Raw genomic sequence first — 27,861 nt, forward strand, 5'->3', positions numbered from 1 at the left:
AGCCACGAGCTCTACAGGACTGTAGAGGCTCCGGCAGCAGTGACGAGAGAGGAGGTGCATGCAGCAGCATCCTCCACCGGTCACAGCCAGCGCCTGACCCGCATGGTGGCTGACTACATGGGGTCCTACAGCGGGCTTGACAGCGATGCCCCTGTTGATCCCATGGAGTATTGGGTCAAGCGCCTGGAGATCTGGAGCGAGCTGGCGCAGTACGCCCTGGAAGTGCTGTCCTGCCCCCCTTCCAGCGTGCTGTCCGAGCGCTGCTTCAGTGCAGCTGGTGGCGTGGTCACCGAGAAACGCTCACGTCTGTCTCACAAGTCTGTGGACAGACTGACGTTTCTCAAGATGAACCAGGCGTGGGTGGAAGGCGAGTTCCTGGCCCCTGTTGTCGGCGAGAGGGGGACATGAACTGGCTAAGAACCATCGTTAATGTGCCTTACCACCCTTTACCACCTCCTGGCTCCTGGTCACTAAGCCAGCCTGGTTCACTTTGACTATTACGTCGCCTGCAGCCACACATTTTACACCTACAGTGGGCTGCTGTGTGCTGCTGCTGCTGTCTGTCTGTGTTTCCCACCGCCAGGGTACACAGATTTACCTTCTGCTGCCACTCTGCCACCAGCTATTACGTCAAAAAATAGCTATATATCTGTGTAATTTCTTTTACAAACAAAACCAAAAAACCAATAATAAAAAAAAAGGTTTAATTTTTCTGAGGTGCCCGGGTTGAAAACTGTGTTGTCCCAGTTGTGTATTGGACACAATGTGGGCTGCACGACCGCTGTCTGGGACCTCCTGTTGTGTTTATTTACGGCCTGGTATCACCGCTAGGTACCAGGGCTATTATGTCACGCTGTCTACCTGCTGCCACACTCACACTACTCCTCCATTACTCCTGCTGCTGCTGTCTGTCTGTGTTTCCCACCGCCAGGGTACACAGATTTACCTTCTGCTGCCACTCTGCCACCAGCTATTACGTCAAAAAATAGCTATATATCTGTGTAATTGGTTGTAAAACCAAAACTACAAAACCATTACAAAAAAAGGTTTAATTTTTCTGAGGTGCCCGGGTTGAAAACTGTGTTGTCCCAGTTGTGTATTGGACACAATGTGGGCTGCACGACCGCTGTCTGGGACCTCCTGTTGTGTTTATTTACGGCCTGGTATCACCGCTAGGTACCAGGGCTATTATGTCACGCTGTCTACCTGCTGCCACACTCACACTACTCCTCCATTACTCCTGCTGCTGCTGTCTGTCTGTGTTTCCCACCGCCAGGGTACACAGATTTACCTTCTGCTGCCACCAGCTATTACGTCAAAAAATAGCTATATATCTGTGTAATTGGTTGTAAAACCAAAACTACAAAACCATTACAAAAAAAGGTTTAATTTTTCTGAGGTGCCCGGGTTGAAAACTGTGTTGTCCCAGTTGTGTATTGGACACAATGTGGGCTGCACGACCGCTGTCTGGGACCTCCTGTTGTGTTTATTTACGGCCTGGTATCACCGCTAGGTACCAGGGCTATTATGTCACGCTGTCTACCTGCTGCCACACTCACACTACTCCTCCATTACTCCTGCTGCTGCTGTCTGTCTGTGTTTCCCACTGCCAGGGTACACAGAATTACCTTCTGCTGCCACACTGCCACCAGCTATTACGTCAAACAATAGCTGCTCACATAATTACTCCTCCATTCCTCCTCCTGCTGCTGCTGCTGTCTGTCTGTGTTTCCCACCGCCAGGGTACACAGATTTACCTTCTGCTGCCACTCTGCCACCAGCTATTACGTCAAAAAATAGCTATATATCTGTGTAATTGGTTGTAAAACCAAAACTACAAAACCATTACAATAAAAGGTTTAATTTTTCTGAGGTGCCCGGGTTGAAAACTGTGTTGTCCCAGTTGTGTATTGGACACAATGTGGGCTGCACGACCGCTGTCTGGGACCTCCTGTTGTGTTTATTTACGGCCTGGTATCACCGCTAGGTACCAGGGCTATTATGTCACGCTGTCTACCTGCTGCCACACTCACACTACTCCTCCATTACTCCTGCTGCTGCTGTCTGTCTGTGTTTCCCACCGCCAGGGTACACAGATTTACCTTCTGCTGCCACTCTGCCACCAGCTATTACGTCAAAAAATAGCTATATATCTGTGTAATTGGTTGTAAAACCAAAACTACAAAACCATTACAAAAAAAGGTTTAATTTTTCTGAGGTGCCCGGGTTGAAAACTGTGTTGTCCCAGTTGTGTATTGGACACAATGTGGGCTGCACGACCGCTGTCTGGGACCTCCTGTTGTGTTTATTTACAGCCCTGGTATCACCGCTAGGTACCAGGGCTATTATGTCACGCTGCCTGCCTCATTGACTGCATGCTGCCACACACTCATCCTCCTGCTGCTGAATTTACCTCCTGCTGTCTGTGTGTTTCCACTGCCAGGGAGCACATACAATGGCGCTTCCAACATGCGTGCGCCACCAGCTATTTGTTGTTACGCTCAAAAATAGCTGCATTTCTTTAAAAAAAAAAATGAAAAGAGAAATAAGTGAAGAAGAAGAAGACGATATAGGAGAAGATGAAGAAGAAGAAGATGAAGAAGAAGAAGATGAAGAAGAAGAAGAAGAAGAAGATGAAGATGAAGAAGATGAAGAAGAAGATGATGATGAAGAAGAAGAAGAAGAAGAAGATGAAGAAGAAGAAGAAGAAGAAGATGAAGAAGATGAAGAAGATGAAGAAGAAGAAGAAGAAGATGAAGAAGATGAAGAAGAAGAAGAAGATGAAGAAGATGAAGAAGAAGAAGATGAAGAAGATGAAGAAGAAGAAGAAGATGAAGAAGATGAAGAAGAAGAAGATGAAGAAGATGAAGAAGAAGAAGAAGATGAAGAAGAAGAAGATGAAGAAGAAGAAGATGATGAAGATGATGAAGATGATGAAGATGATGAAGAAGATGAAGAAGATGAAGAAGAAGAAGATGAAGAAGATGAAGATGAAGAAGATGAAGAAGAAGAAGATGATGAAGAAGAAGAAGAAGAAGATGAAGAAGATGAAGAAGATGAAGAAGAAGAAGAAGATGAAGAAGATGAAGAAGATGAAGAAGATGAAGAAGAAGAAGATGAAGAAGATGAAGATGAAGAAGATGAAGAAGAAGAAGATGATGAAGAAGAAGAAGAAGAAGATGAAGAAGATGAAGAAGATGAAGAAGAAGAAGAAGATGAAGAAGATGAAGAAGATGAAGAAGAAGAAGAAGATGAAGATGAAGAAGATGAAGAAGATGAAGATGAAGAAGATGAAGAAGAAGAAGATGAAGAAGATGAAGAAGATGAAGAAGATGAAGAAGATGAAGAAGATGAAGAAGAAGAAGATGAAGAAGATGAAGAAGAAGAAGATGAAGAAGAAGAAGAAGATGAAGAAGAAGAAGATGAAGAAGAAGAAGATGAAGAAGAAGAAGATGAAGAAGAAGATGAAGAAGATGATGAAGATGATGAAGAAGATGAAGAAGATGAAGAAGAAGAAGAAGATGAAGAAGATGAAGATGAAGAAGATGAAGAAGAAGAAGAAGATGAAGAAGAAGAAGATGAAGAAGAAGATGAAGAAGAAGAAGAAGAAGAAGAAGAAGAAGATGAAGAAGAAGAAGAAGAAGAAGAAGAAGAAGAAGATGAAGATGATGAAGAAGAAGAAGAAGAAGAAGATGAAGAAGATGAAGATGATGAAGAAGAAGATGAAGATGAAGAAGATGAAGAAGAAGAAGAAGATGAAGAAGAAGATGAAGATGAAGAAGATGAAGATGAAGATGAAGATGAAGAAGAAGAAGATGAAGAAGAAGAAGAAGATGAAGATGAAGATGAAGAAGAAGAAGATGAAGAAGATGAAGAAGATGAAGAAGATGAAGAAGATGAAGAAGATGAAGAAGAAGAAGAAGAAGATGAAGAAGATGAAGAAGATGAAGAAGAAGAAGATGAAGAAGATGAAGAAGAAGAAGATGAAGAAGAAGAAGATGAAGAAGAAGAAGAAGATGAAGAAGAAGAAGAAGATGAAGAAGATGAAGAAGATGATGAAGATGATGAAGATGATGAAGAAGATGAAGAAGAAGATGAAGAAGATGAAGATGAAGAAGATGAAGAAGATGAAGAAGAAGAAGATGAAGATGAAGAAGAAGAAGAAGATGAAGAAGAAGAAGATGAAGATGAAGAAGAAGAAGAAGAAGATGAAGAAGATGAAGAAGAAGATGAAGAAGAAGATGAAGAAGAAGAAGAAGATGATGAAGATGAAGAAGATGATGAAGATGATGAAGAAGATGAAGAAGATGATGAAGATGATGAAGAAGATGAAGAAGATGAAGAAGATGAAGAAGATGAAGAAGAAGAAGAAGATGAAGAAGATGAAGAAGATGAAGAAGAAGAAGAAGATGAAGAAGATGAAGATGAAGAAGATGAAGAAGATGAAGAAGATGAAGAAGAAGAAGATGATGAAGATGATGAAGAAGATGAAGAAGATGAAGATGAAGAAGAAGATGAAGAAGATGAAGATGAAGAAGATGAAGATGAAGAAGATGAAGAAGATGAAGAAGAAGAAGAAGAAGAAGAAGAAGAAGACAATATAGAAGAAGAAGAAGAAGATATAAAAGAAGAAGAAGAAGATATAGAAGATAAAGAAGAAGAAGAAGAAGTATATACAGTACTGAACAAAATTCTGGACACAACTTCTCTTTTCACCTTTTTTTTTTTAAAGGAACTTCCCCACATAATCACTTGCTGTTGTTACTTGGAAAAAAATATGTTTCTTGCATCATTCACCCTCAAAACAAGTGTTGGGAAGCTATTTAAGGCCAATTCGAATAGTCAGCTCGAATAATGAGCTCGAATACCGACTCGAATAGTGAGCTCGAAGTCCGAGGTCGAATCGAATAGTAAAATTTATTCGACTCGAATATTCGACTGACCTCGAATAATTTACTATTCGAATTCGACCAAACTCGAATTTTAAAAAGGGGTATTTGAGCACCACTATTGGACCCCCCTCAAGCACTCTATACATAACAATTAACATGGAGCACCAAAACCTGCAGAGGACGGCTGCAGTGTGTGAGAGGTGTGAGCAGGGAAGGGAAGTAGTTTAATCAATACCACTATTGAAAGCACATATAGAGGTGATCATTACCAGCATAGCACTAAAGCTACATACCCATGTTGTGATTTTTTTGTGTGACAAGTGTTAGTCTTTTTGTGATTTTTACAATGTGAGTACATGATACAGAATACTGCTGCCAGACTGCTAACCAACCAACCGACCCCGTCACTGCCACATAACGCCAGTCCTGCACTCCCTTCACTGGCTACCTATAGAATGGAGGGTCCTATTCAAGATCGGCCTACTGACATTTAAATCCCTGAATAATCTGGGCCCTGGATACATGAAAGATATGTTGCAGCTGCGTAGCAATCCCCACATTCTCAGATCCACATGTTCTAATAATCTAGTCATACCCAGAGTTCACTTGGAAACTTTTGGTCCCAGAGCCTTCTGTCATGCTGCCCCTACGTTTTTGAACTCCTTACCTCAACAGATCAGGACAGCTCCATCCCTGGCCATGTTTAAATCCAGACTGAAAACTTGGCATTTGCAGAATTATAACTTTTGTTATGTGAATACTTCATCCTACTACCAATTACTGAATCTGAGAGAGCCTAAGCGTTTTGAGTCCTATGGGAGAAAAGCACTATAGAAATGTTATTGCATTGTATTATGTGCGCCATTAGCAAATGACGTTTTGCGATGTGTGGTGATTACAACCGTCACAGCGGATCTTTAAGATCCCCGGTGACTCCCATGCAAAGTGCCATGATTGTTTGAACTCTCGTCCGAGCCCATCTTATGCCGTTGCATGTTCCAGCGGGGAGGAAGATGGATCGGAGAATGCTGATTCATCAGGAAGCGTCGCTGAGGGTTCCCCAATCCATCTTCCAGTGAGTACGGGCCTTAATGAAAAACTAATCCAGTGGTTGAAGGATAGCCCCTGGTGTGATACCAACCTTTGCATCCTCTATTACTCCATCACTGGTAATTTGTGCCAAAACTAAACTACTAGGATGACCGGTAGTGGGGTAAAATGAACCTGAGAGCTTTTTGAAGTATTGTATTGCCTTCTGAAAGTGACAATGAAGTGAGAGAAAAAAACTTATGATGTAATGATTTGTATGTGTAGTACGGATAAGGAATAGAACATTAGTAGCAAAGACATTAGTCTCATATTTTTATTTTCTGTTAAATAGCGTCTTTTATAACATTGCATCATATTGTTATATTTGCAGTTTGCTCTGTCTTATAGTTTAAAATAGAGAGTTTGATGTATAGTGCTCTAGACATCAGCGACCAATTTGGCCGTGGAGCTCAGAGAAGCTCTTTTGCTATGATAACTGAAGTTTCTTAACTCTTCCTGTACTGGAAACAATATGACTTGTTTCATTGCTATAAATGTTCTATTTGTTAGCTGTACTACACATACAATTCATCATTATTTAAGTTTATTTTCACTTCAGACTCCCAGCAGTAAGTAGGTACAGGTCAATGCTTCTGGCACAAACTCAAGTACTATAATGTATAGCTTTGGGTCACTGGACAGAGCCATGTTGATTAGTTTTTTCCTTTGTAGGCATATTTAAAGCTAAATATGTCCCCTAAATCATTTTTGTTCTGAATTCATGCTTCTACACAGGTAAAAAAAATAGGTGTCATGGCACTGCCCACTGTTTGGAAGAGATGCATTGTGGTCTCGCTCTCTGGACATATGGAAGCAGAAATACCTTCTGCTTTTTATGATGTCAGTGCTGTATGTTACGGCGCTTTCAGCTAAGGGTTTTTAAGAGGGAATAAAGCACAGCTACATGTGGCAGCTTCTATATCGCTTTCACTACAGATGTCCTTTAATACAATTAAGAGATAATTCAGCCTTTTCGTGCGCCAACTTATGCTAAATTGGTTAAGCACACACCACAATAAACAGCAGCAAATTTCAATATTGTGCAGCAAACCGGTGATGTTTATTTACAGCTATTTACACTACATATTAGGTAGGAAAATAACACAGCAAACAAAATGTTGTGCCTCAGGCTGCTACTCTACTCACAGGTCTCTTCTCTCTGTAACGATCGCAGAGACTCTTAAATCATCCACAGTCACAAACACAGGATGTAGTACGGTAAGCCTTTGTATTTACCTGCATTGCTTCCTGACTCCGCTACGTCAGTTCGGGGCACAGAGTAACCACAAAATCAAGTCTGGGAGATTTTTTAGTCTCCATGATTAGATAACTCTGCAAACCTCTCTGCAAAACCTGGGCTGCTTTCAGGGAACAGGGGGGCAAAATACCAGAAACTGGGAAAAATAATCCTCTTACCCTTACCAGCTTCAACTTCTTGCTCTCTGCCACAATATACTGTATACTGTATACTTATAGATAGATGGATAGATTTGATGAAATAGAAACTGTAAATACAGTATACACAGCTTTTAAAAGCAAACCTGTTGCTTTAAAAAGGAAAAAAGGTGATATATTTCCCATAGTAGAGAGTAGCCTCTCTGATCCTTGAGCTTGCTGTTGGTTGCAGGGACCCTCTTCTCCTTCACCGCCGCACTCCCATCCATGAATGAGTGAGGCCACACTGCACAGGGGCACTGACTACCTGCATCTGCACAGTAGCACAAAGCCACTCATGCATGTAGTAAGAAGCCATGCATGAGCAGCTCCTTGCTACTGTGCAGGTGCGGACCATCTTGCAACTGCACAAACCTATTCAACAAGATCTTGTGGAATTGGTTCGGAGGGTCCCAGCGATTGAACAGGGAACTGGAGGGGGGAGGGGAAGCCTCTAGATTATCCAGAGGCTTCTCTCTATTGAGTTAAGTATGTAACTTTTCAAGAGGACACCAACTACAGAGAGAAGGTCTGTAAATATAACATTGTTTTATTGTAAGATGGTAGAGGCACCACTTGGCTTTTGTAAATGTAGTTCCCATGTTTCAACTTTAAAATCGAGGCAGTTGGAGGCTAGTTTTATATTGTGTTTTTTTTGTTTTGTTTTTTTACATATCCAAGACTAATTGTATCCTGGTCTATATCCCTATACATACTGTATATTAAAGGGGCACCGTGAGAGACATATAAAGGTTGCCACATTTATGTTGTTTCATACAATGCAAATTGCTCGGCTTTCATCTGCCTCTAATACTTTAGCCATAGACCCTGAACAAGCCTATGTAGATCAGATGTTTCTGACAAGATTACCTGCATGCTTGTAGTAAAGTAAATATGCAATAAACACAGGGGGAGATTTATCAACACATTACCGACAGTTTTTTCTTCTTAATCTGTTCTAACCAGCAGGGAAAACAGTTCTGCATGAGATTAAGAAACTTTTTAAATCCTAGGTAATAGTGGCAATTTAGCATAGATTTCTAGAGCTGCACTACAGTTAAGAAAAGTGCAAATCCATCCCTAAACTGGTGCAGATTAAGAAGTGCTTGATAGCAGTTCTCCAGATGTAGAATTGCAGGCTAGACATAATTGCAGAGGGCAGGCTAGACATGATTTGCGTGGTGCTCCTCCCCCCTGCTTAATTCCTCCCCAGAGCCTGCTGCTATCAATGCAGCAGGTGTGTTGGTTACCTCAGCAACAGCAATTCCCCTCACACACTGCACAGTCTGAGAGACCTCCCTAGCTCCTCCTATTTTACAACAGTTTTAGAAGGAATCTGCACTATTTAGTGATTTCTTAGGCTGTCTGAGACATTTCTGCACGGATTTCTAAAAACCTACTAATATTTTGTCTCAGACACTCTTGATAAATGTCCCCCACAGTAAGGGTGAATCGAGAGGAGAAAGGTCTAGGTAGGATTTAATGCAAAAGGAAAAATAATTGCAGCTTGATACATCCAGTGGCTGATCTCCCAGGTACTCCTTTGGGTTTGTTCCATGAGCAGTCTCCAGGAGACCCTAAAAGTGAACATTGTTAGTACAGAGGAGATTCCCTAAGTTATTTTTCCTGTTAAGAAAAACTTCGGTTGTCGACTTATACAAAGCATACATCATGAGCAGTAGGCCCCAGCATTTTCTATTTGGTTCTGTTTTTGCCTTGAAAACACCTCTGCAGTTTTCAAAGTTATTGGGACACTAAAGTGAAATCGGTTTCACATTCTTAATCTTAGCAGTGGAAGGGAAGTGTATATTGTGATATTGTTTAGTCAGCTGCACACTCCACTCTGCAAGCACAATCTACCTTCAGTAACCTCATAATGTACTTTCATAGCATAATACTGTTTTATTAGATGAGTAGTTAAAAGTAGCACACTCAAGTTTTCCAAAATGTATAAAAGCATTCAAATCCAAAAAGCTGTCACATGGAGCTCCAAATTCCTTCCCTTGGAATCTTTCCATCACTGCTTCACAAGCTGCTCAATGCGTTTCGTTAGGACGACTCATCAGCCCCACAGTGAGTGCGCTCCACTGCCACAAATACTCTACAGGGGCCTCAGGGAAGTACTATTAATTGGGTAAGACCTGGGACCCCTTCAGCTGGCTCTAGGGCCCTGGAAAATAACCAAACACTATCCGGGGGTTAGGAATAATGGTTCCACCTAATGCAGCTATCTTGTGTGTAAGGGGGGGAGGGGGTCATGCTTTGGGATCTGATGCATTTGGGGGGAGAGCGAAGATCAGAGGGGCCCATGTAATTTTTGCCCAAGCACTACTTTTTTTCATTAGAACCGGCCTTCTTACTGTTCACAAGCAGCAGATTGATCAAGGGGGATCATCTGCACATTTTTCCAATGTTTGAGGTGAAGTAAACAAATGGCATATTTTATTGTGTATACCTGTAGCTAAAACTTCTTATAACTGGAATGATTAAGCACCAAAGTAATTAAACATGAGTAAACCTAAGCAAAAGGTTCCATTTCCCAAGAGTCCACTGTATAGATTTACTATAGACTTTTGATTTACAAAAACAATCTCTTTACTAGACTTTTGCAATGTGGATTTCTTACCTGTCTTCATTAGAGCCAGACAACTATAAAGTTTGCAAATCACAAGCGCGTACAAAAGTGCTGCTAGTTAGTTTCAGGCCTTTGGCAGCAACTACCATAAACCTCCCCCCCCCCCCCCCCTTTACATAATTCAACCAAGTGTCCCCCAGACAACATAAATAGGGTCCTCCAAGCCTACATAACTGGGCCATGTATACTTTCTAGTTTAGCTTGAATGTTCCCCTGTAAGTAACATAATTCCCCCATGAAATCAGTAGCATCCAGACCCAAATCGCACTAATGGCACAGTTGAGTTATGTACCTATGTTTATCATATGTCACTTGTCCGTTTAGGTGTGCTTTAAGTGACAGTCAAACAGGGAGTTTGAAAGTGAATGTCATAAGCTACAAATGGAGAATGGGGGAGTTCATTTCAAATTACAGAGCTGCATTTCCTGATCTATAAAGTGGTGATTAGATTGATTGCAACTTGGGAAATATTCCTGCTGACACTAGCAATAATTTAAAGGAAACCCAAAGCGAGAGTGATGTGGAGGTTGCCATATTTATTTCCTTGTAAACAATGCCAGTTGCCTGGCAGTCCTATTGATCTTCTGTCATATGTATACTTGTCAGAGTCAAATCACTGGAACAAGCATATGACTAATCCAGTAAATGCTGTAGACACTGTGTCTGAAATACAGAAAATGTAATTCTTGAGAAGTATTGTTAAAAAAAAACCAAAGATATCAAAATATAGGAAGCATTCTGGCTGCAAGGGCATTTACTTTTTCACAAGCGATATGGAATAATGTAATTCTATGTCTTTTATTAGGTTCACTTTGTTTAAGATTACTTTTTATTGAAAGTGTAACTCCAGCCTTAAGACTGAGACCCAAAGAGGTGGCGTTACCATTTTTGAAATTTATTGCAATCTCTAGAGCCACAAAGCACCAAGATTTTCAGTGTAATTCCCAGAGCCATTGGTACTTTAAAGAGAAAGCGTAACCAAAAATTGAACTTCATCCCAATCAGTAGCTGATACCCCCTTTCCCGTGAGAAATCTTTTCCTTTTCACCAACGGATCATCAGGGGGGCTCTGTATGGCTGATATTGTGGTGAAACACCTCCCACAATGTGATGTCAGGACCATGGTCCTGGCAGTTTCCTGTCTGTGAATCTTGTTGCATTGTGGGAAATAGCTGTTTACTGCCAAAAAAAGCAAGCAGCAGTATAAATGTCACTATGTGATAAATGTCAGAAGTGTTTGTTCTCGATTTCCCATGACCCAGCAACTCTGCCATTATCTCCTACCTCACCCTCTGCCTGCACCATACCTTAAAGTGAACCTGAGGTGAAAATAAACTGACATAAATAATTGTATTTATCCTCCTACTCCTAAAAAAAATGGCTTATTTAGATATCTTATTGTTTTCTTTTTTTTAAAGGACCACTGTCATGAAATTTCTAAAAAAAAAAATAAAACTATAAAAGATTTATACTGGAAAGAATGCTAGTAGAAGGGATAGTGAAGGGTTAGGAATTAGTTAAAAAAAATAAATCACTCTGCTGCTTACATAACAGCATGAATGTGACAGCTCTTTACCAACAGACAGCTCCTATCTGCCTGGCTTAGATTAGACTGTACTGCGGGCTGCTAATGACATTTCAGCTAGCAGTAAAACTGTCTCCTGATCTTAGCCAGGCAGATAGGAGCTGTCCTTTGGTAAAGATTTGGTAAAGAGCTGTCACATTCACGCTGTCGTGAATGTGTAAAGAGTAGTGTGATTTATTTTTTTAACTAATTATTAACCCTTTACTATCCCTTCTACTAGCATTCTTTCCAGTATAACTCTTTATTAGTTTTATTTTGTAGAAATTTTGTGATGGTGGTCCTTTAACCACTTAAGTCTATCTGGAGTCTGGACGGATATATCCGTCCAGATAGACTGTGCTGCTGCATAAAAAAATGACAATAAAAAAAACCATAAATAGTTACCTAAGGGTCTGGACTTTTTTAATATGCATGTCAAGAGAGTATACTACTATATTTTTTTAAAGTATAAGCTTGTAAATAGTGATGAACGCAAATTGAAAAAATTCACCTTTATTTCCCCAAAAAATATCGGAGCCATAAATTGTGATAGGGAGATAATTTAAATGGTGTAATAACTGGGACAAACTGGCAAATAAAATACATGGGTTTTAATTATGGTAGCATGTATTAATTTCAAACTATAATGGCCAAAAAATGAGAAATATTTTTTTTTTCATTTCTTTCTTAATCTTCCTGTTAAAATTGATTTAGGATAAAATAATTCTTAGCAAAATGCACCACCTAAAGAAAGCCTAAATGGTGGTGGAAAAAAACAAGATATAGATCATTTAAGTGTGATGAGTATTGATAAAGTTATTGGCAAATGAATGGGAGGTGAAAGTTGCTCAGATGCATTAAGGGTGAACAACACCGTAGGTTGAAGAGGTTAAACATTTACAAAGTAGAATGAATGTTTTTTGTTGTCTGCTCAGTGGCAGCCCATTAAGTGTCCCTAAATGAAAATACATGAACTTTTGAGATGTTCCTATCTCCTTCTGCTCTCAGAAGTTGTATTCTGCCAGGAAGACTTTTATGGCTGTAATTAGCTCATCAGTGATGTGTACTATATTCTTGACAACATACCGACAAGACAGAAGCTGTCACTTCATGCCTAGAAATTAACTCTTTCAGGCAGCAAAATAAAACAAATAAAACAGCCTGGTTACTAATATGTTTTGCACTGTACATACACATTAATCTCCTCATGTCACATGTTGTCTCGGATACATTTAAACCTCCACCCTCTTCTACAACTATCAGTATTCATTTCAACCTACCATGTAATCCTTTTTGTGCTCGGTGCATAACTCTTCGCCAATGCCTAACTTGATCTATAGTTAACCATAACCTGGCCATATGCCTTCCACTAATCAATAAACCTGACCCTATCGAACCTTTCAAACTATTATCTGCCCTGATTGTATATACACACACACACACACCTTTTGTTATGTATATGTGTGCGTCCTAGTCAGTAACCTGGAAGTGCATTGCATCACTTACAGCAGCTGGTGAGAAATTAGCTGTTGCACATTTCATTCTCAATCGAGAGTTGATGGTTACTTGTTTATGACCTTGCCATCAGCCACCAGGACAAAAGCACTTCTTCCATCTGCCACCTAGAGTCTTAACAGACAAGGCAGGCCCCCAGTATGGTGAACAGCCGCTGATTGGCTGTTAGTGGCGTTCTGGCTTTGAATGACAATGGATGAGGCAGTGTGGAAAGATTGGGATTAATCCTGCAGTAGAAGGCTGCAAACTCTAACAGCAATGGAACTACTGTGTGGAATAGAATGAATACAATTTGCTTGGCCAGGGGCTGCAATCGGCTGCAGGTATCTTACTTACCAGGCTGGTACAGGAAAATAGACAAATGCGATGTAACAGAATGACATTTTCAAGACTGCAAGGGTGAGTAATATGAAACTGGCTAGTTTAATTAGCTTCTCCCTCAGTCTGCTTCATACAAAAGGCAAGAATGGCATAGTGAGAACGTGGCTGAGATTTCTTGTTCTGCAACCAATCGTATAGCAGTTTTGTTAGATTATCGGTACGGAGGAAAGGCATGCAGTTCCTATTATTTGTAAACCTTGCTTTGCTTGTCACTGACACATATTGTCAGCATAGCTAAATAGCCAACAGACCGAACTGTCATCAGATGTATAGATTGCATTATATGTCAGTGAAACCTCTCTTCTCTGGAATACAATAGAACAATTAATGTGTATCTGTATGATGACAAAGCAGCTGTGATACATGCATGCAGTGATGATAAAGGAAGTTGTGTCTAGGGAATTAGACCATAGACAAGAATGCAGGTAATACAGGGCTTCCTAAATCTCAGGTATTCATTATCATCCTTCCAGCCTAATTATGCATCATTCCTTTACTTTAGTGTCACATAGCAGCAGGATTATAGTTTGTTACTGCTTATCAAAACATCCTCGCTATGTGCTAATATAGAGCATTTGATTAAACAGATTGCTCAGCTATACCATATGATGCCTTATACTAAACTGGCTTAGCAACTAAAATGCTACTTTGAGCTTGTTTAGCATCTTTAATGATGCTTTTCAGCAGTTGGTGTTTGACAGGCAAAATGTGCTTGTAAGATTAACTCTGCAGATTATACATTATGTGTATTGCATGTTTTATAGACAATTCAACATTTTCCAGCTAGTAATTATTAATAGGAGTTTGTAAAGCACTGTTCTTCCTAGTAATAATGCACAAAGTAGAAGTGATGCAGTTAGGAGTGAGTTGAATAGTGATTTAAGAACCTAAAGCGCAATAACCAGGTACAGTAGGAAAGAGAGCCCTGGCTATATGAGCTTGTATTTTAAAGGAAATTTATGCAATTAGGAATAATGAACTAAGGAGACAGCTGTTGCTTGGTCATAATGGAGCAGAGAGCTGTTCTGTGATAGTGATTGACAAGAGTATCTTGGGTTATATAACAAGACAAAGTTTTAAGAGGTTTAAAGGACAACTGAAGCTGGAGGTATATGGAGGCTGCCATATTTATTTCCTTTTAAACAATACCAGTTGCCTGGCAGCACTGTTGGTCTGTTTGTCTGCAGTAGTGTCCGAATAACACCAGAAACGAGCATGCAACTAATCATGTCAGATCTGACAATAATGCCAGAAACACATGATGCTTGTTCAGGGTCTATGGCTAGAAGTATTAGAGGCAGAGGATTAGCAGGACAGCCAGGCAACTGGTATTGCATAAAAGGAAATAAATATGGCACCCTCCATATCCCTCTCACTTCAGTTGTCTTTTAAGAAAACTTGAGACATTTTCATGAGCAAGGGCTCTAACATTTGTACGGCTATACCTTTTAACATGTATTATCATGTTAAATTTATTTCTGTTCAGCTCTTAAGCCTTGCACACACATTAGAAGAAACTCAGCCAAGGCGGCTAGTCAGCGTCGTCTTAACCGAGATTCTACTCTAGTGTGTGTACAGGTATCTCACAATGGGCCTGATGTACTAATCAGTAGTAAAAATGCAGTGTGCAGGCAGTGCATTGCAATTTTACCAGTGCTAATGGCTGGGTGGGTGGAGCGCATTACCCAATTAGCGCACTGCGTGTTACCAGGGTTACTTGTTCGTTGCTAGGGTAATGCAAGATGTGCCATGTGTTACCCTGGTAACACACATTATGCAAAAAGGGTAATGCACGCTGCCCCCCTGCTGTTAGTACCAGTAGAATTGCTGTGCACTGCCTGTGCATGGGAATTTTACTGCTGCTTCATGCATCAGGCCCCATGTTGCTTACAGCTAAGTGGACCTGTAAATGGTATTGGCGAATCAGCGCATGGTTTTCACACATACCCTGTCCAAAGCTGCTCTATCCTGTGCTGCTCAATCATCTCTCCTCCCCTCTCCATTGAACAGTGCACAGTTTGGTGCTTGTTTGGTGCCAATTGACGTGTCTGTGTAGCAATCGTGTCCCAAGCTTTTTACACACACTAAATGGTTTTCTGTCGAAGCTGCATCTGCCCAAAAACTAGCCTGTTTGGTGGCATATGATTTCCCCCCAACCAATGGGTCAGCAAGAGCTCCTAACTGACAGATAATCTTGGCGAAGTGCAGGCTGCGCCTGTGTTTCTTTTACTCAACCCGCTCATTCAGCGCCACTCCGTTGGTCATTCTTTCCTCTCTATAGCAACAAAACATGTTGGTAGGCTAGAGGCTTGCGACGTATCTGTACAGAAATCTGCTCCAAACAGTGAGTGGCGGTAATTGTCTGAATGTACACATCTTAAAGTGGACCTGTGGTCACAATGATATGGAGGCTGCCATATTTATTTCTTTTTAAACAATACTAGTTGCCTGGCAACGCTGCTGATCTATCTGGCTGCATAATGGCCCATACTCATACCCGTGAGTATGGCCCGCTTCCCCCGAAATGTCGCTACTCAAAGCTGTCGCCGGGCGATTGGCTCGGTCAATCGCCTGGCGACAGTTGCCGCCGCAACTGTCGCTAGTCTGCGTGTGTATGCGGACTAGCGACAGCAACCAATAGGGAATGCACAGGGCTTCTGGCGGGGGGAGGGACGTCGGCAACAGCTTCCGTCGCGTCAGTAATCCCTCTGCCGCCGTGTATGCGGAGGGACCCGGCGACGAAGTGTCGCAGATGTGTCGCGCACAAGCTCCCGTGTGTTAGCGACGAGGGACAAAAGTAGCCCGTGAGTATGGGCCATAAGTGTCTGAAGTACAAGCAACATGCAACAAGCATGCAACATTTCTTGTCAGTTCTGACAATTTTGTCAAAATGTTCAGTGTCTGTGGCAGAGGATTAGCAGGACAGCCAGGTAACTGGTATTGCTTAAAAGGAAATAAATATGGCAGCCTTCACATCACTCTAACCTCGGGTTCACTTTAACAATCAATGCGTGATCATTGAGGGGCGACTGTTATTCGTGTGTATGCACCTTTATACTTCAGCTGCTAAATGAAGAGATACACAGCGAGAGAGTGCTTGGTTGACACCTTTAGTGACAATAGAATCATCTACAGAGTAAATAGGCTGGCTCTGCTAAGGTCTCATTCACACTGGAGCACTGGATTTTACTAGTGATTTTATCTTGTCTGTAAATTGCTAGAGCTTGAAAAAGCGCTATGGCAATACAAATCAATGGTAGTGTTTGCACTGTAGCGATGGCCAGCAATTAGTGATTTGCTGCAATCATTAACACAATTGCAATTGCTCCAAAAATCCCTACAAAACTCTGCATGCACTGTGTTTAAGAATCACAAAACACAATCGCTCCAACTTCGCACTAAGTACTATTTAAAACCCACGGCAACTTAGCATAAACTGAACATTGGTACTTTCACTGAATCTCAACACCCACTGTAAGGGCTGGTGCACACCGAGCGGCTTTTTCAGCGTTTCTGCAGCCGCTTGCGGCTGCGGATACGCTTGGTCAATGTATCTTAATGGGGTGGTTCACACCAGAGCGGGAGGCGTTTTGCAGAAACGCATATTCCCGGGGTGAGGCATTTGTTGGATTACAGATGCGTTTCTGCCTCAATGTTAAGTATAGGAAAAACGCAAACCGCTCTGAAAAACGCCTGTTCAGAGTGGTTTTGCCGGCGTTTTTGTTACAGAAGCTGTTCAGTAACAGCTTTACTGTAACAATATATGAAATCTACTACACCAAAACCGCAAAACGCTAGCTGAAACGCTACAGAAAAATAAGAAAAAGCGTTTCAAAATCTGCTAGCATTTTGCGGATCTGCTAGCGGGTTTTGGTGTGCACCAGGCCTAAAAGCTGGTGCACTCCAAGAGCTTTTATGAGCGTTTTTAAAAATGCTAGTGCTTTGAAAAGCTAAAAAAATCAAAGCGAAAAACGCTAGTTTGCAATTCCCAGTGTGAATGTGGCCTACGAAAGATACTGCTTATCTTTGCTTACACAAGGTTCTACATAGATCCCATCTACAGCAGGGTTTCTCACCTCAGTCCTCCAGTACCCCCAATGGTGCCTGTTTTGTGGAAATCCAGAGGTAGTTATTGAGCTCTGCTGAGACACTAGATACTCCAATATTTGTGGTTTTCTGCAAAACGTAGTGTTGGGGAACTTGAGCACTGAGTTGAGAAACCCTGATCTGCAGCACTAAAGTTTATTGTGTCCATACAATTATTGATTTTTCCAGGCAGATTCTGCCGATTCTGCAACTGTTCTAACAGCGCAATATGGCTGCCAGATTGTCATTTCAATAGTTTTTCTGCTGCAACCAATCAAAGCTGCATTCACTTGAAATATATATATATTACGGCCAGAACCCGAAGTGTGGCCACTTCACGTTCTGGCCAGCCACTTCGGGTTCTGGCCGGCCAATGTGCGAAGTGGCCGCAGCGCAGCGGCCAATGTTAGATGGCATGATGACACATAAGTTGCAATGTATTTTATGGCCATCTCGCTGCGGCCAAATGTATTAGAAGTCTCGCACTGCCTCCTCTCCTCCTCCCCCCCCCCCCGCCTCTATCCTCTCCCTGCCTCCTATACCACATACGGAGCAGCCCCGAGAGTCGTTCGTCGCGGCAGGGGAATCCTGCCTATCCTGCAGAACGGGTGCTGGCAGAAGCAATGTCTGCAGCCTCCCTGCTCTGCTTCCCCTGCTGCGACGAACGACTCTCCGCCTCCGGGACACGCGTGTCCCCGCCGGCTGCTCCGTATGTGGTATAGGAGGCAGGGAGAGGAAAGAGGCCGGGGGAGGAGGAGAGGAGGCAGTGCGAGACTTCTAATACATTTGGCCGCAGCGAGACGGCCATAAAATACAATGTAACTTATGTGTCATCATGCCATTTCTAACAATGGCCCCTGCGCTGCGGCCACTTCGCACATTGGCCGGCCAGAACCCGAAGTGGCCACACTTCGGGTTCTGGCCGTAACATATATTTTTTATGAAAATGTATGCAGCTTGAAAATGGACCTAGCAATTTGAACCTGGGTTTAAATTGATTGGTCCATTTTCAAACTGCATACATTTGCATAAAAATTTGCATAATTTCAGAAGAATTTGCATCTCATTGATTATCCCTAGGCCCCAACTAAATGCATTACCGGGCCGAAGAGTGGAGGTTCCAGGTGGTGCAGGAGGACAGCGAGGGAGTGATCAGCCTGAAGGGGGCTTGAGAAATCCCCAGGTATGTATAGGTTTTTTTTTTCCTATCCTCTCGTCTCAGGTACACTTTAAAGAGTAACTCCAGTGAAAATAATGTAATAAAAAAAGTGCTTCATTTTTACAATAATTATGTATAAATGATTTAGTCAGTGTTTGCCTATTGTAAAATCTTTGAAATCCCTGATTTACATTCTGACATTTATTACATGGTGACATTTTTACTGTTGGCAGGTGATGTAGCTGCTGCTTGCTGCTTTGGCAGTTGGAAACTGCTGTAAACAGCCATTTACCACAATGCAGCAAGGTTCACAGACAGGAAACTGCCAGGAGTACGTACTCAGAATTTCTTTATGGGAGGGGTTTCACCACAATATCAGCCATACAGCGCCCCCTGATGGTCTGTTTGTGAAAAGGAATAGATTTCTCATGTAAAAGGGGGTATCAGCTACTGATTGGGATAAAATTAAATTTTTGGTCAGAGTTTCTCTTTAAGTCTGTTGAAAAACTGTGTACTGTGTGTAGCAGTAATAGATCAGATTTCGATCAGAGAGGGATCTATCTGATGGTCGAATCTAGTTGCAATTTATTAGTGTATTGTCACCTTTACCTCATACCATGAAGTTCCTTTTTTGTGACATTTCAAAGCTTATTATACGCTGGGGAAACGGAATTATTTTTTTTTTGTTTTTTTATTATATAAAGTACTACCATAATCCTTAGTGCTGTAATGAATGTAATACAGGCACATGCAAGAAGGGTCACTACACTAGCGATCCTGACCCTTGTTGCATGGACTTATGATCAGCTCTGGGAAACATCTGAGCTGGGTCTTGGCACACTGTGCTATAATTACATTGCTATTGGGTGCGCCTACTACTTTGTGTATGTAATACAGACACTGAAAACCATAGTGGGTAATAATAAATTAATAGTGCATATCTATGTAGGAGGAATATCCAATAATACAGTTATGTAAACACTTATGTAAATAATAAAAAAATATTGACATCCAACAATACTATTAAATGGGTAGACCCATTATGACAAAGGCAAAAAAAAACAATAGGGGGACAGCTGTGACCTAATAAGAAAGAAATAGGTTTGGAATTACTAGGTGTCACAACTGGCACACAGGAGGGGACAGGATTTCTAACAGCTGCCCCAAATGAGCAGTATGCTATGGAAGATTAACAGTGGTGTTGCAAGGATGCCAAAATATCTGGACCATGTGTGGGCGCAAAACGAGGTAGATTTGCAGCATGACTGAGGAATAATTTCAGAGTGTCAAACATTAAGACGTACACTTGTAAAAATTAAAATGAACAAAACACGATACATTGTTATTACTAAGCAAGCGGGACAGGTAAATTCCTAAGATGTGCAGATATTAGCAATAACAAGCAGGAACCAATGACATGCATGTATTACCAATGAAAGGCAGGGATCAACGGTGTAGATATCACTAATGACATGTAGATAACACCAATGATAAAAAGATATCAGTACTATGCATGCTCAGCGGCACGGAATATGTTGGCGCTTTATAAATTAATAATAATAATCTGCAGATATTACCAACGGCAAGTGGATTGGAGCAAGCACAGCAAGGAATACCAACCGGCATTTAGTGTTAGATAGTTTCTAGTGGCAGGCTGGCAGTAATCCATAGATTCTAATGGTGGGTAAATAGTGATCACTGGATTCTATTGGTAGGCTGATAGTAATTGGTAAATGTTACTGATGGGCAGGCCGCAGGCAGTTATCGGTGTGATTCTTGTGGCAGGTTGGTAGTAATAGTTAGATTCTATTGATGGGTAGGTAGTGATCGGTAGACTGGGCAAGCTGTCAGTAATTGGTAGAGTCTAGTGGTAGGTAAGAAGTGGTCAGTAGATTCTTGAGGAAGGCAAGCAGTGATAGTTAGGCAGGCATAAGGCGACAGGTGGTAGGTGATAAGCAGTGATATAGTGGGTTGTCAGGTAGGTAGTGTGAGATGGACAAGTAGTGGGTACAAGCTGCAGTGAGTGATGAGCATCAGCAGGTGTCAAGTTGCTGAGATGCAAGCTGCAGTGGGTGATAAGCTTCAGTAGGTGTCAAGTTGCTGAGATGCAGTAGGTGATAAGCATCAGTGGGTGACAAGTTGCTGAGAAGCCGTAGATGCAAGCTGCAGTAGGTGATAAGCATCAGTAGGTGTCAAGTTGCTGAGATGCAGTACATGCAAGCTGCAGTGGATGATAAGAAACAGTAGGTGACAAGTTGCTGAGATGCAGTACATGCAAGCTGCAGTAGGTGATAAGCATCAGTGGGTGACAAGTTGCTGAGATGCCGTAGATGCAAGCTGCAGTAGGTGATAAGCCTCAGTAGGTGACAAGTTGCTGAGATGCATTAGATGCAAGCTGCAGTAGGTGATAAGCATCAGTAGGTGACAAGTTGCTGAGATGCAGTAGATGCAAGCTGCAGTAGGTGATAGGCATCAGTAGGTGACAAGTTGCTGAGATGCAGTAGATGCAAGCTGCTGCAGTGGATGATAAGGATCAGTAGGTGACAAGTTGCTGAGATGCAGTAGATGCAAGCTGCAGTAGGTGATAAGCATCAGTAGGTGACAAGTTGCTGAGATGCAGTAGATGCAAGCTGCAGTAGGTGATAAGCATCAGTAGGTGACAAGTTGCTGAGATGCAGTAGATGCAAGCTGCAGTAGGTGATAAGCATCAGTAGGTGACAAGTTGCTGAGATGCAGTAGATGCAAGCTGCAGTAGGTGACAAGTTGCTGAGATGCAGTAGATGCAAGCTGCAGTAAGTGATAAGCATCAGTAGGTGACAAGTTGCTGAGATGCAGTAGATGCAAGCTGCAGTAGGTGATAAGCATCAGTAGGTGACAAGTTGCTGAGATGCAGTACATGCAAGCTGCAGTAGGTGATAAGCATCAGTAGGTGACAAGTTGCTGAGATGCAGTAGATGCAAGCTGCAGTAGGTGACAAGTTGCTGAGATGCAGTAGATGCAAGCTGCAGTAGGTGATAAGCATCAGTAGGTGACAAGTTGCTGAGATGCAGTAGATGCAAGCTGCAGTAGGTGACAAGTTGCTGAGATGCAGTAGATGCAAGCTGCAGTAGGTGATAAGCATCAGTAGGTGACAAGTTGCTGAGATGCAGTAGATGCAAGCTGCAGTAGGTGATAAGCATCAGTAGGTGACAAGTTGCTGAGATGCAGTAGATGCAAGCTGCAGTAGGTGATAAGCATCAGTAGGTGACAAGTTGCTGAGATGCAGTAGATGCAAGCTGCAGTGGATGATAAGGATCAGTAGGTGACAAGTTGCTGAGATGCAGTAGATCAGTGGTCTTCAAACTAAAGGTGCGTACACACATGCGACTATAGTCGTTTGTAACGATCGTTCCCCGATCTTTACCAACGACGATCGTTACAAAAAACGAACCACCGACTATTAAGGCAAACGACGAACGAGCCAAATCGCTACAAAAGAAAGTTCTGTCTCGGCGGATTTTAACCAACGACGATCGTTTGCAAAAGTAGTACATCGTTGGAAACGATCGTTCGTACTAGGCTTGACATGCGCATTTCACTATTTCTCCATGGAACTTCTCATTTTTATGCGCAGGCGCAATAGTTGCTTTCTGTGATGTAACGTTCGTTCTAACGATCAGATCGTTACACACATTTTAAAACTACCTTTACTTAGGTCGTTCTTTCATCAATTAAAAGTTCGTTCGTCGTTCTTAACGAACGATCGTTGTCGCATGTGTGTACGTAGCATTAGGCCCGGGGGCCGAATGTTGCCCCCTGAGGCTTTTTTACTGCAAGCTGCATTGGGTGACAAGTTGCTGAGATGCAGTAGATGCAAGCTGCAGTAGGTGATAAGCATCAGTAGGTGACAAGTTGCTGAGATGCAGTAGATGCAAGCTGCAGTAGGTGATAAGCATCAGTAGGTGACAAGTTGCTGAGATGCAGTAGATGCAAGCTGCAGTAGGTGACAAGTTGCTGAGATGCAGTAGATGCAAGCTGCAGTAGGTGATAAGCATTAGTAGGGGACAAGTTGCTGAGATGCAGTAGATGCAAGCTGCAGTAGGTGATAAGCATCAGTAGGTGACAAGTTGCTGAGATGCAGTAGATGCAAGCTGCAGTAGGTGATAAGCATTAGTAGGTGACAAGGTCCTGAGATGCAGTAGATGCAAGCTGCAGTAGGTGATAAGCATCAGTAGGTGACAAGTTGCTGAGATGCAGTAGATGCAAGCTGCAGTAGGTGATAAGCATCAGTAGGTGACAAGTTGCTGAGATGCAGTAGATGCAAGCTGCAGTAGGTGATAAGCATCAGTAGGTGACAAGTTGCTGAGATGCAGTAGATGCAAGCTGCAGTAGGTGATAAGCATCAGTAGGTGACAAGTTGCTGAGATGCAGTAGATGCAAGCTGCAGTAGGTGATAAGCATCAGTAGGTGACAAGTTGCTGACATGCAGTAGATGCAAGCTGCAGTAGGTGATAAGCATCAGTAGGTGACAAGTTGCTGAGATGCAGTAGATGCAAGCTGCAGTAGGTGATAAGCATCAGTAGGTGACAAGTTGCTGACATGCAGTAGATGCAAGCTGCAGTAGGTGACAAGTTGCTGAGATGCAGTAGATGCAAGCTGCAGTAGGTGATAAGCATCAGTAGGTGACAAGTTGCTGACATGCAGTAGATGCAAGCTGCAGTAGGTGATAAGCATCAGTAGGTGACAAGTTGCTGAGATGCAGTAGATGCAAGCTGCAGTAGGTGATAAGCATCAGTAGGTGACAAGTTGCTGACATGCAGTAGATGCAAGCTGCAGTAGCTGATAAGCATCAGTAGGTGACAAGTTGCTGAGATGCAGTAGATGCAAGCTGCAGTAGCTGATAAGCATCAGTAGGTGACAAGTTGCTGAGAAGCCGTAGATGCAAGCTGCAGTAGGTGATAAGCATCAGTAGGTGACAAGTTGCTGAGATGCAGTAGATGCAAGCTGCAGTAGGTGATAAGCATCAGTAGGTGACAAGTTGCTGAGATGCAGTAGATGCAAGCTGCAGTAGGTGATAAGCATCAGTAGGTGACAAGTTGCTGAGATGCAGTAGATGCAAGCTGCAGTAGGTGACAAGTTGCTGAGATGCAGTAGATGCAAGCTGCAGTAGCTGATAAGCATCAGTAGGTGACAAGTTGCTGAGATGCAGTAGATGCAAGCTGCAGTAGGTGATAAGCATCAGTAGGTGACAAGTTGCTGACATGCAGTAGATGCAAGCTGCAGTAGGTGATAAGCATCAGTAGGTGACAAGTTGCTGAGATGCAGTAGATGCAAGCTGCAGTAGGTGATAAGCATCAGTAGGTGACAAGTTGCTGACATGCAGTAGATGCAAGCTGCAGTAGCTGATAAGCATCAGTAGGTGACAAGTTGCTGAGATGCAGTAGATGCAAGCTGCAGTAGCTGATAAGCATCAGTAGGTGACAAGTTGCTGAGAAGCCGTAGATGCAAGCTGCAGTAGGTGATAAGCATCAGTAGGTGACAAGTTGCTGAGATGCAGTAGATGCAAGCTGCAGTAGATAAGCATCAGTAGGTGACAAGTTGCTGAGATGCAGTAGATGCAAGCTGCAGTAGGTGATAAGCATCAGTAGGTGACAAGGTCCTGAGATGCAGTAGATGCAAGTTGCAGTAGGTGATAAGCATCAGTAGGTGACAAGTTGCTGAGATGCAGTAGATGCAAGCTGCAGTAGCTGATAAGCATCAGTAGGTGACAAGTTGCTGAGATGCAGTAGGTGCCAAGATCCATTCTGAACCAAGTTGGGGCCAGTGCACACCACAAAGGGTGGGTGGGTGTCAATTTGCAGAAGATGCTAAGCATTATTAAGTGCCTAGCAGTAGATGGTGCTAAGTGGTGCATAGTGCCTTGTGAATGATGGTACCCATGGGTGTGCACGTGGTGCATGTGGGTGCCTAGTGCTGGACAGGAGTAGGAAGGTACCATGTGAGTACTGGGTGTCATGTAGTTGCAGGCCATGGGTGGTTACTGCTCCACCCCCACAATTAGATGTGGCTTGCTTCAAATCCCCCTTAAGATTTCTCCTTGATATGGCCATGTAGCAACTAGAAATACACCCATTCAGCACTCTAGGTAGTTTCCGGATAAGGCAGACAACAATGGATAATGGAAAATGACCACACATGGCCACAGAAGCAGACACAACTTGCTGGCAGTGTGCTATCCAGCCGCTGCTGGTCAGCTAATATTTGGTGCCAGGAGTTATGTACTCTACTTATTCACAGGGCTCTTATTAGCTAATTATGTCTAAAATGTCCTAATTGGGGGTGGTAATTGCTTGGCACTTTCGGTAACCTTTTACACAGTGAAATGTTAATAAACTGCTAAATTATTAAATATTTTACAACATATGGCATTTCAGATCACAATCTTATGTCTGTTCAGTGTTTGCAGCTTTTTGTTTTGCAGAGATGTTTTTTACTTTTATTGTGTCACATGACCTACCTTTTCGCTTACCCTTTTTTTCTGAAATACTTAATTTAGTTATAGGCCTCTATGGAATATAGTAGGTTGGTTAATCTATAGTCTATTGAAGCATTCATGAGCCATATCTAAAAGGTCTTTAGTTAATTTTCTTTATGGCATCAGTATCTTATTTTAGAAACAATTATAACACATTAGCAGCTGATGGCAAGAAAATTGGCTCTCGTTGTTGGCAAAGGAATCTGGCTCCTCTTTGCGGATTTTACTACAAGCCATACTGTTTGTTCCAGGGATAAAATCACTAGAGCTATGTGAAATCTACCCTTTCTGTGGTGTGCAGTGATATCTGAATTTGGAAGGGACTTATGTAGCCATATAAGGATTGAATAGCACTGGAGTTCCTGTCTACGTTTAACTTGTAGCACAAGTAACTGCAGATTGCTTTTCAGAAGGCAAATGCATGTAATGCACCACTGGATGCAGTGATTATGTAGAAAAGTTGAATAAAATTTATAATGCGCTTTTCTCCAGGTGGACTCAAAGCATTTGAGCTGCAGCCACTAGAGTGTGCTCAGTAGGCAGTAGCAGTGTTAGGGAGTCTAGCTCAAGGTCTCCTTACTGAATAGGTGCTGGATTACTGAGCAGGAAGAGCTGCGATTCAAACCCAGGTCCCCTATGTCAGAGGCAGAGCCCTTAACCATTACACTACAGTGATTATTACCACCACAGGACCAATAAACCACTTATACTGTGGTGTAGGAAGGCCCCTCTGGCCCAAGGACCCCGATGCGGTGGCTACCTCTGCAACCCCTATTGCTACGCCACTGCATACCGACAAGAGATCTGCCAAAACTAGAGCAATCAAATATTAACAAGAAGCATTGAGGTCAATACATGGTGTATCAAAGCTCCAAACAAAAAAGTCACTACACAGGAAGCGTTTTAGAAATTGGTTACATACCCATCACTGTCGGTCACAGAACCTAGGTAAGCGCTCATTTTTCAAACTAAAAAAAAGGTATTCCAACTAATTCCATGTTTTCTAGCGTTAGGAAGAGTGAGAGAGGTTTAAAAAGGTTTGTACAAACTTTAGATAAAAATTGACTGATGTGGCACTGCGTTGTTATAATGGGCACGTAACGCAACTAAAAACATTTGCAGTGGCATGTAGTGTAACGCAGGCAAAGAGGCATCTAACCAATGAGCACCTTCATTGACTAACATTGTGTGCTTCATGTGTGACTTTAGCAACACACTGCATTGTTCTATGTGGTAATCGGGTTGAGTCGGTTGGAATCAGTTGAATTGCATAGTAGCTGATGATGTGTGAACTGTTCATACACTATGAATCACAGGATGTAGCAATGCACAAAACAGTGTCCATTATAACTCAATTCAAAATGTCACTGTGAAAGTACACTTAAAGAGAAACTCCGACCAAGAATTGAAGTTTATCCCAATCAGTAGCTGATACCCTCTTTTACATGAGAAATCTATTCCTTTTCACAAACAGACCACCAGGGGACGCTGTATGACTGATATTGTGGTGAAACCCCTCCCACAAGAGACTCTGAGGACCGTGGTACCCCTGGCAGTTTCCTGTCTGTGAAGCTTGCTGCATTGTGGGAAATAGCTGTTTACAGCTGTTTCCAGCTGCCAAAAAAAACATACAGCAGCTACATCACCTGCCAACAGTAAAAATGTCACCATGTTATAAATGTCAGAATGTACATCAGGGATTTAAACGATTTTACAATGGGCACTGACTAAATCATTTATACATAATGATTGTAAAAATGAAGCACTTTTTTTATTACATTATTTTCATTGGAATTCCTCTTTAAAGGATAACCGAGCTGAAAAGGAAAAGGTAATCCTTGCTTACCTGGGGCTTCTTCCAGCCCCTAGCATTCTGTGTTCCCTCCCTGCAGTTCTGCTTGCCCTCCAGTGCGCCACTAGCCCCTCCATAGGGTCACTGACCACAAATGAGGTTGCAGGCCTCTGCACAGGCACATCCACAGGCCTCTCTCAATTGCCCTTTCTCATGCGCAGAAGCCCCAGGTGCTTGAGGCTGGACGAAGCCCCAGGTAAATAAGGATTAACTTTTCTTTTTCAACTCGGATGTCCTTTAAGCCTGGTACACACAACCAGTTTTGATTGGCCAATTTTACCACTTCCATGTAGATTTTGAATGCTACATGGAGGTGGTGAAATTGGCCAGTGATTGGCCAATCAAAATTGGATGTGTGCATTCACCCTTAAACGAAGAGAATCTACACTGCAGCCAAATAGGTGGATTTGTTAAAGCATTTTTTTTAATAGAATACATTATTAGTGGGAACATAAACTGAAAAAAGCAGTTTAGCTTTGCTGGGGCTTCTTTCAGCCAACTGCAATCTGTGCCCTCGCTGTCATTCTGCGATCCTCTGGTCAGCCACAGCTCCCCTTTGTCAGCTGTATGCTTGGCCAGGGCCCCGAAATGCTGATTGGTTATACAAATGGATGTGAGTCACGTTGGTTGAATAAACAAGGATTTGTTCTTTGCTAGAGTGTGCGGACCACCTGGATTGTCTTACATTTGATACTGGTCCTGCAACTCTGGATTGGTGTGCGATTTCTCTTCTGCCAATA

The 27,861-nt window shown here is 42.3% G+C and overlaps 2 protein-coding genes across 5 annotated transcripts in view; one reads left to right on the forward strand and one right to left on the reverse strand.

The window, feature by feature from the left end:
* LOC137535995 (PH and SEC7 domain-containing protein 1-like) overlaps positions 1-27,861 on the forward strand; it is a 492,113-nt gene that overhangs the window by 36,548 nt on the left and 427,704 nt on the right. The window contains exon 1 of one of the 4 annotated variants that reach the window (XM_068257917.1): positions 13,379-13,528. The exons of the other annotated variants lie outside the window; for them this stretch is intronic. The gene's annotated coding sequence lies outside the window, so the exon portion shown is untranslated. Of the gene's footprint in view, positions 1-13,378; positions 13,529-27,861 lie in introns of those variants that run through there. 4 annotated transcript variants of the gene reach the window in all.
* Positions 4,003-4,626, reverse strand: LOC137536167 (SLAIN motif-containing protein-like; the record flags this gene model as incomplete). The annotated part of the gene is made up of 1 exon (XM_068258254.1): positions 4,003-4,626. A coding segment is annotated over one exon (624 nt), but the record flags the coding sequence as incomplete, so codon positions are not given.

This window comes from Hyperolius riggenbachi, chromosome 10 (genome assembly GCF_040937935.1).
Source record: "Hyperolius riggenbachi isolate aHypRig1 chromosome 10, aHypRig1.pri, whole genome shotgun sequence".
Lineage (NCBI taxonomy): Eukaryota > Metazoa > Chordata > Amphibia > Anura > Hyperoliidae > Hyperolius > Hyperolius riggenbachi.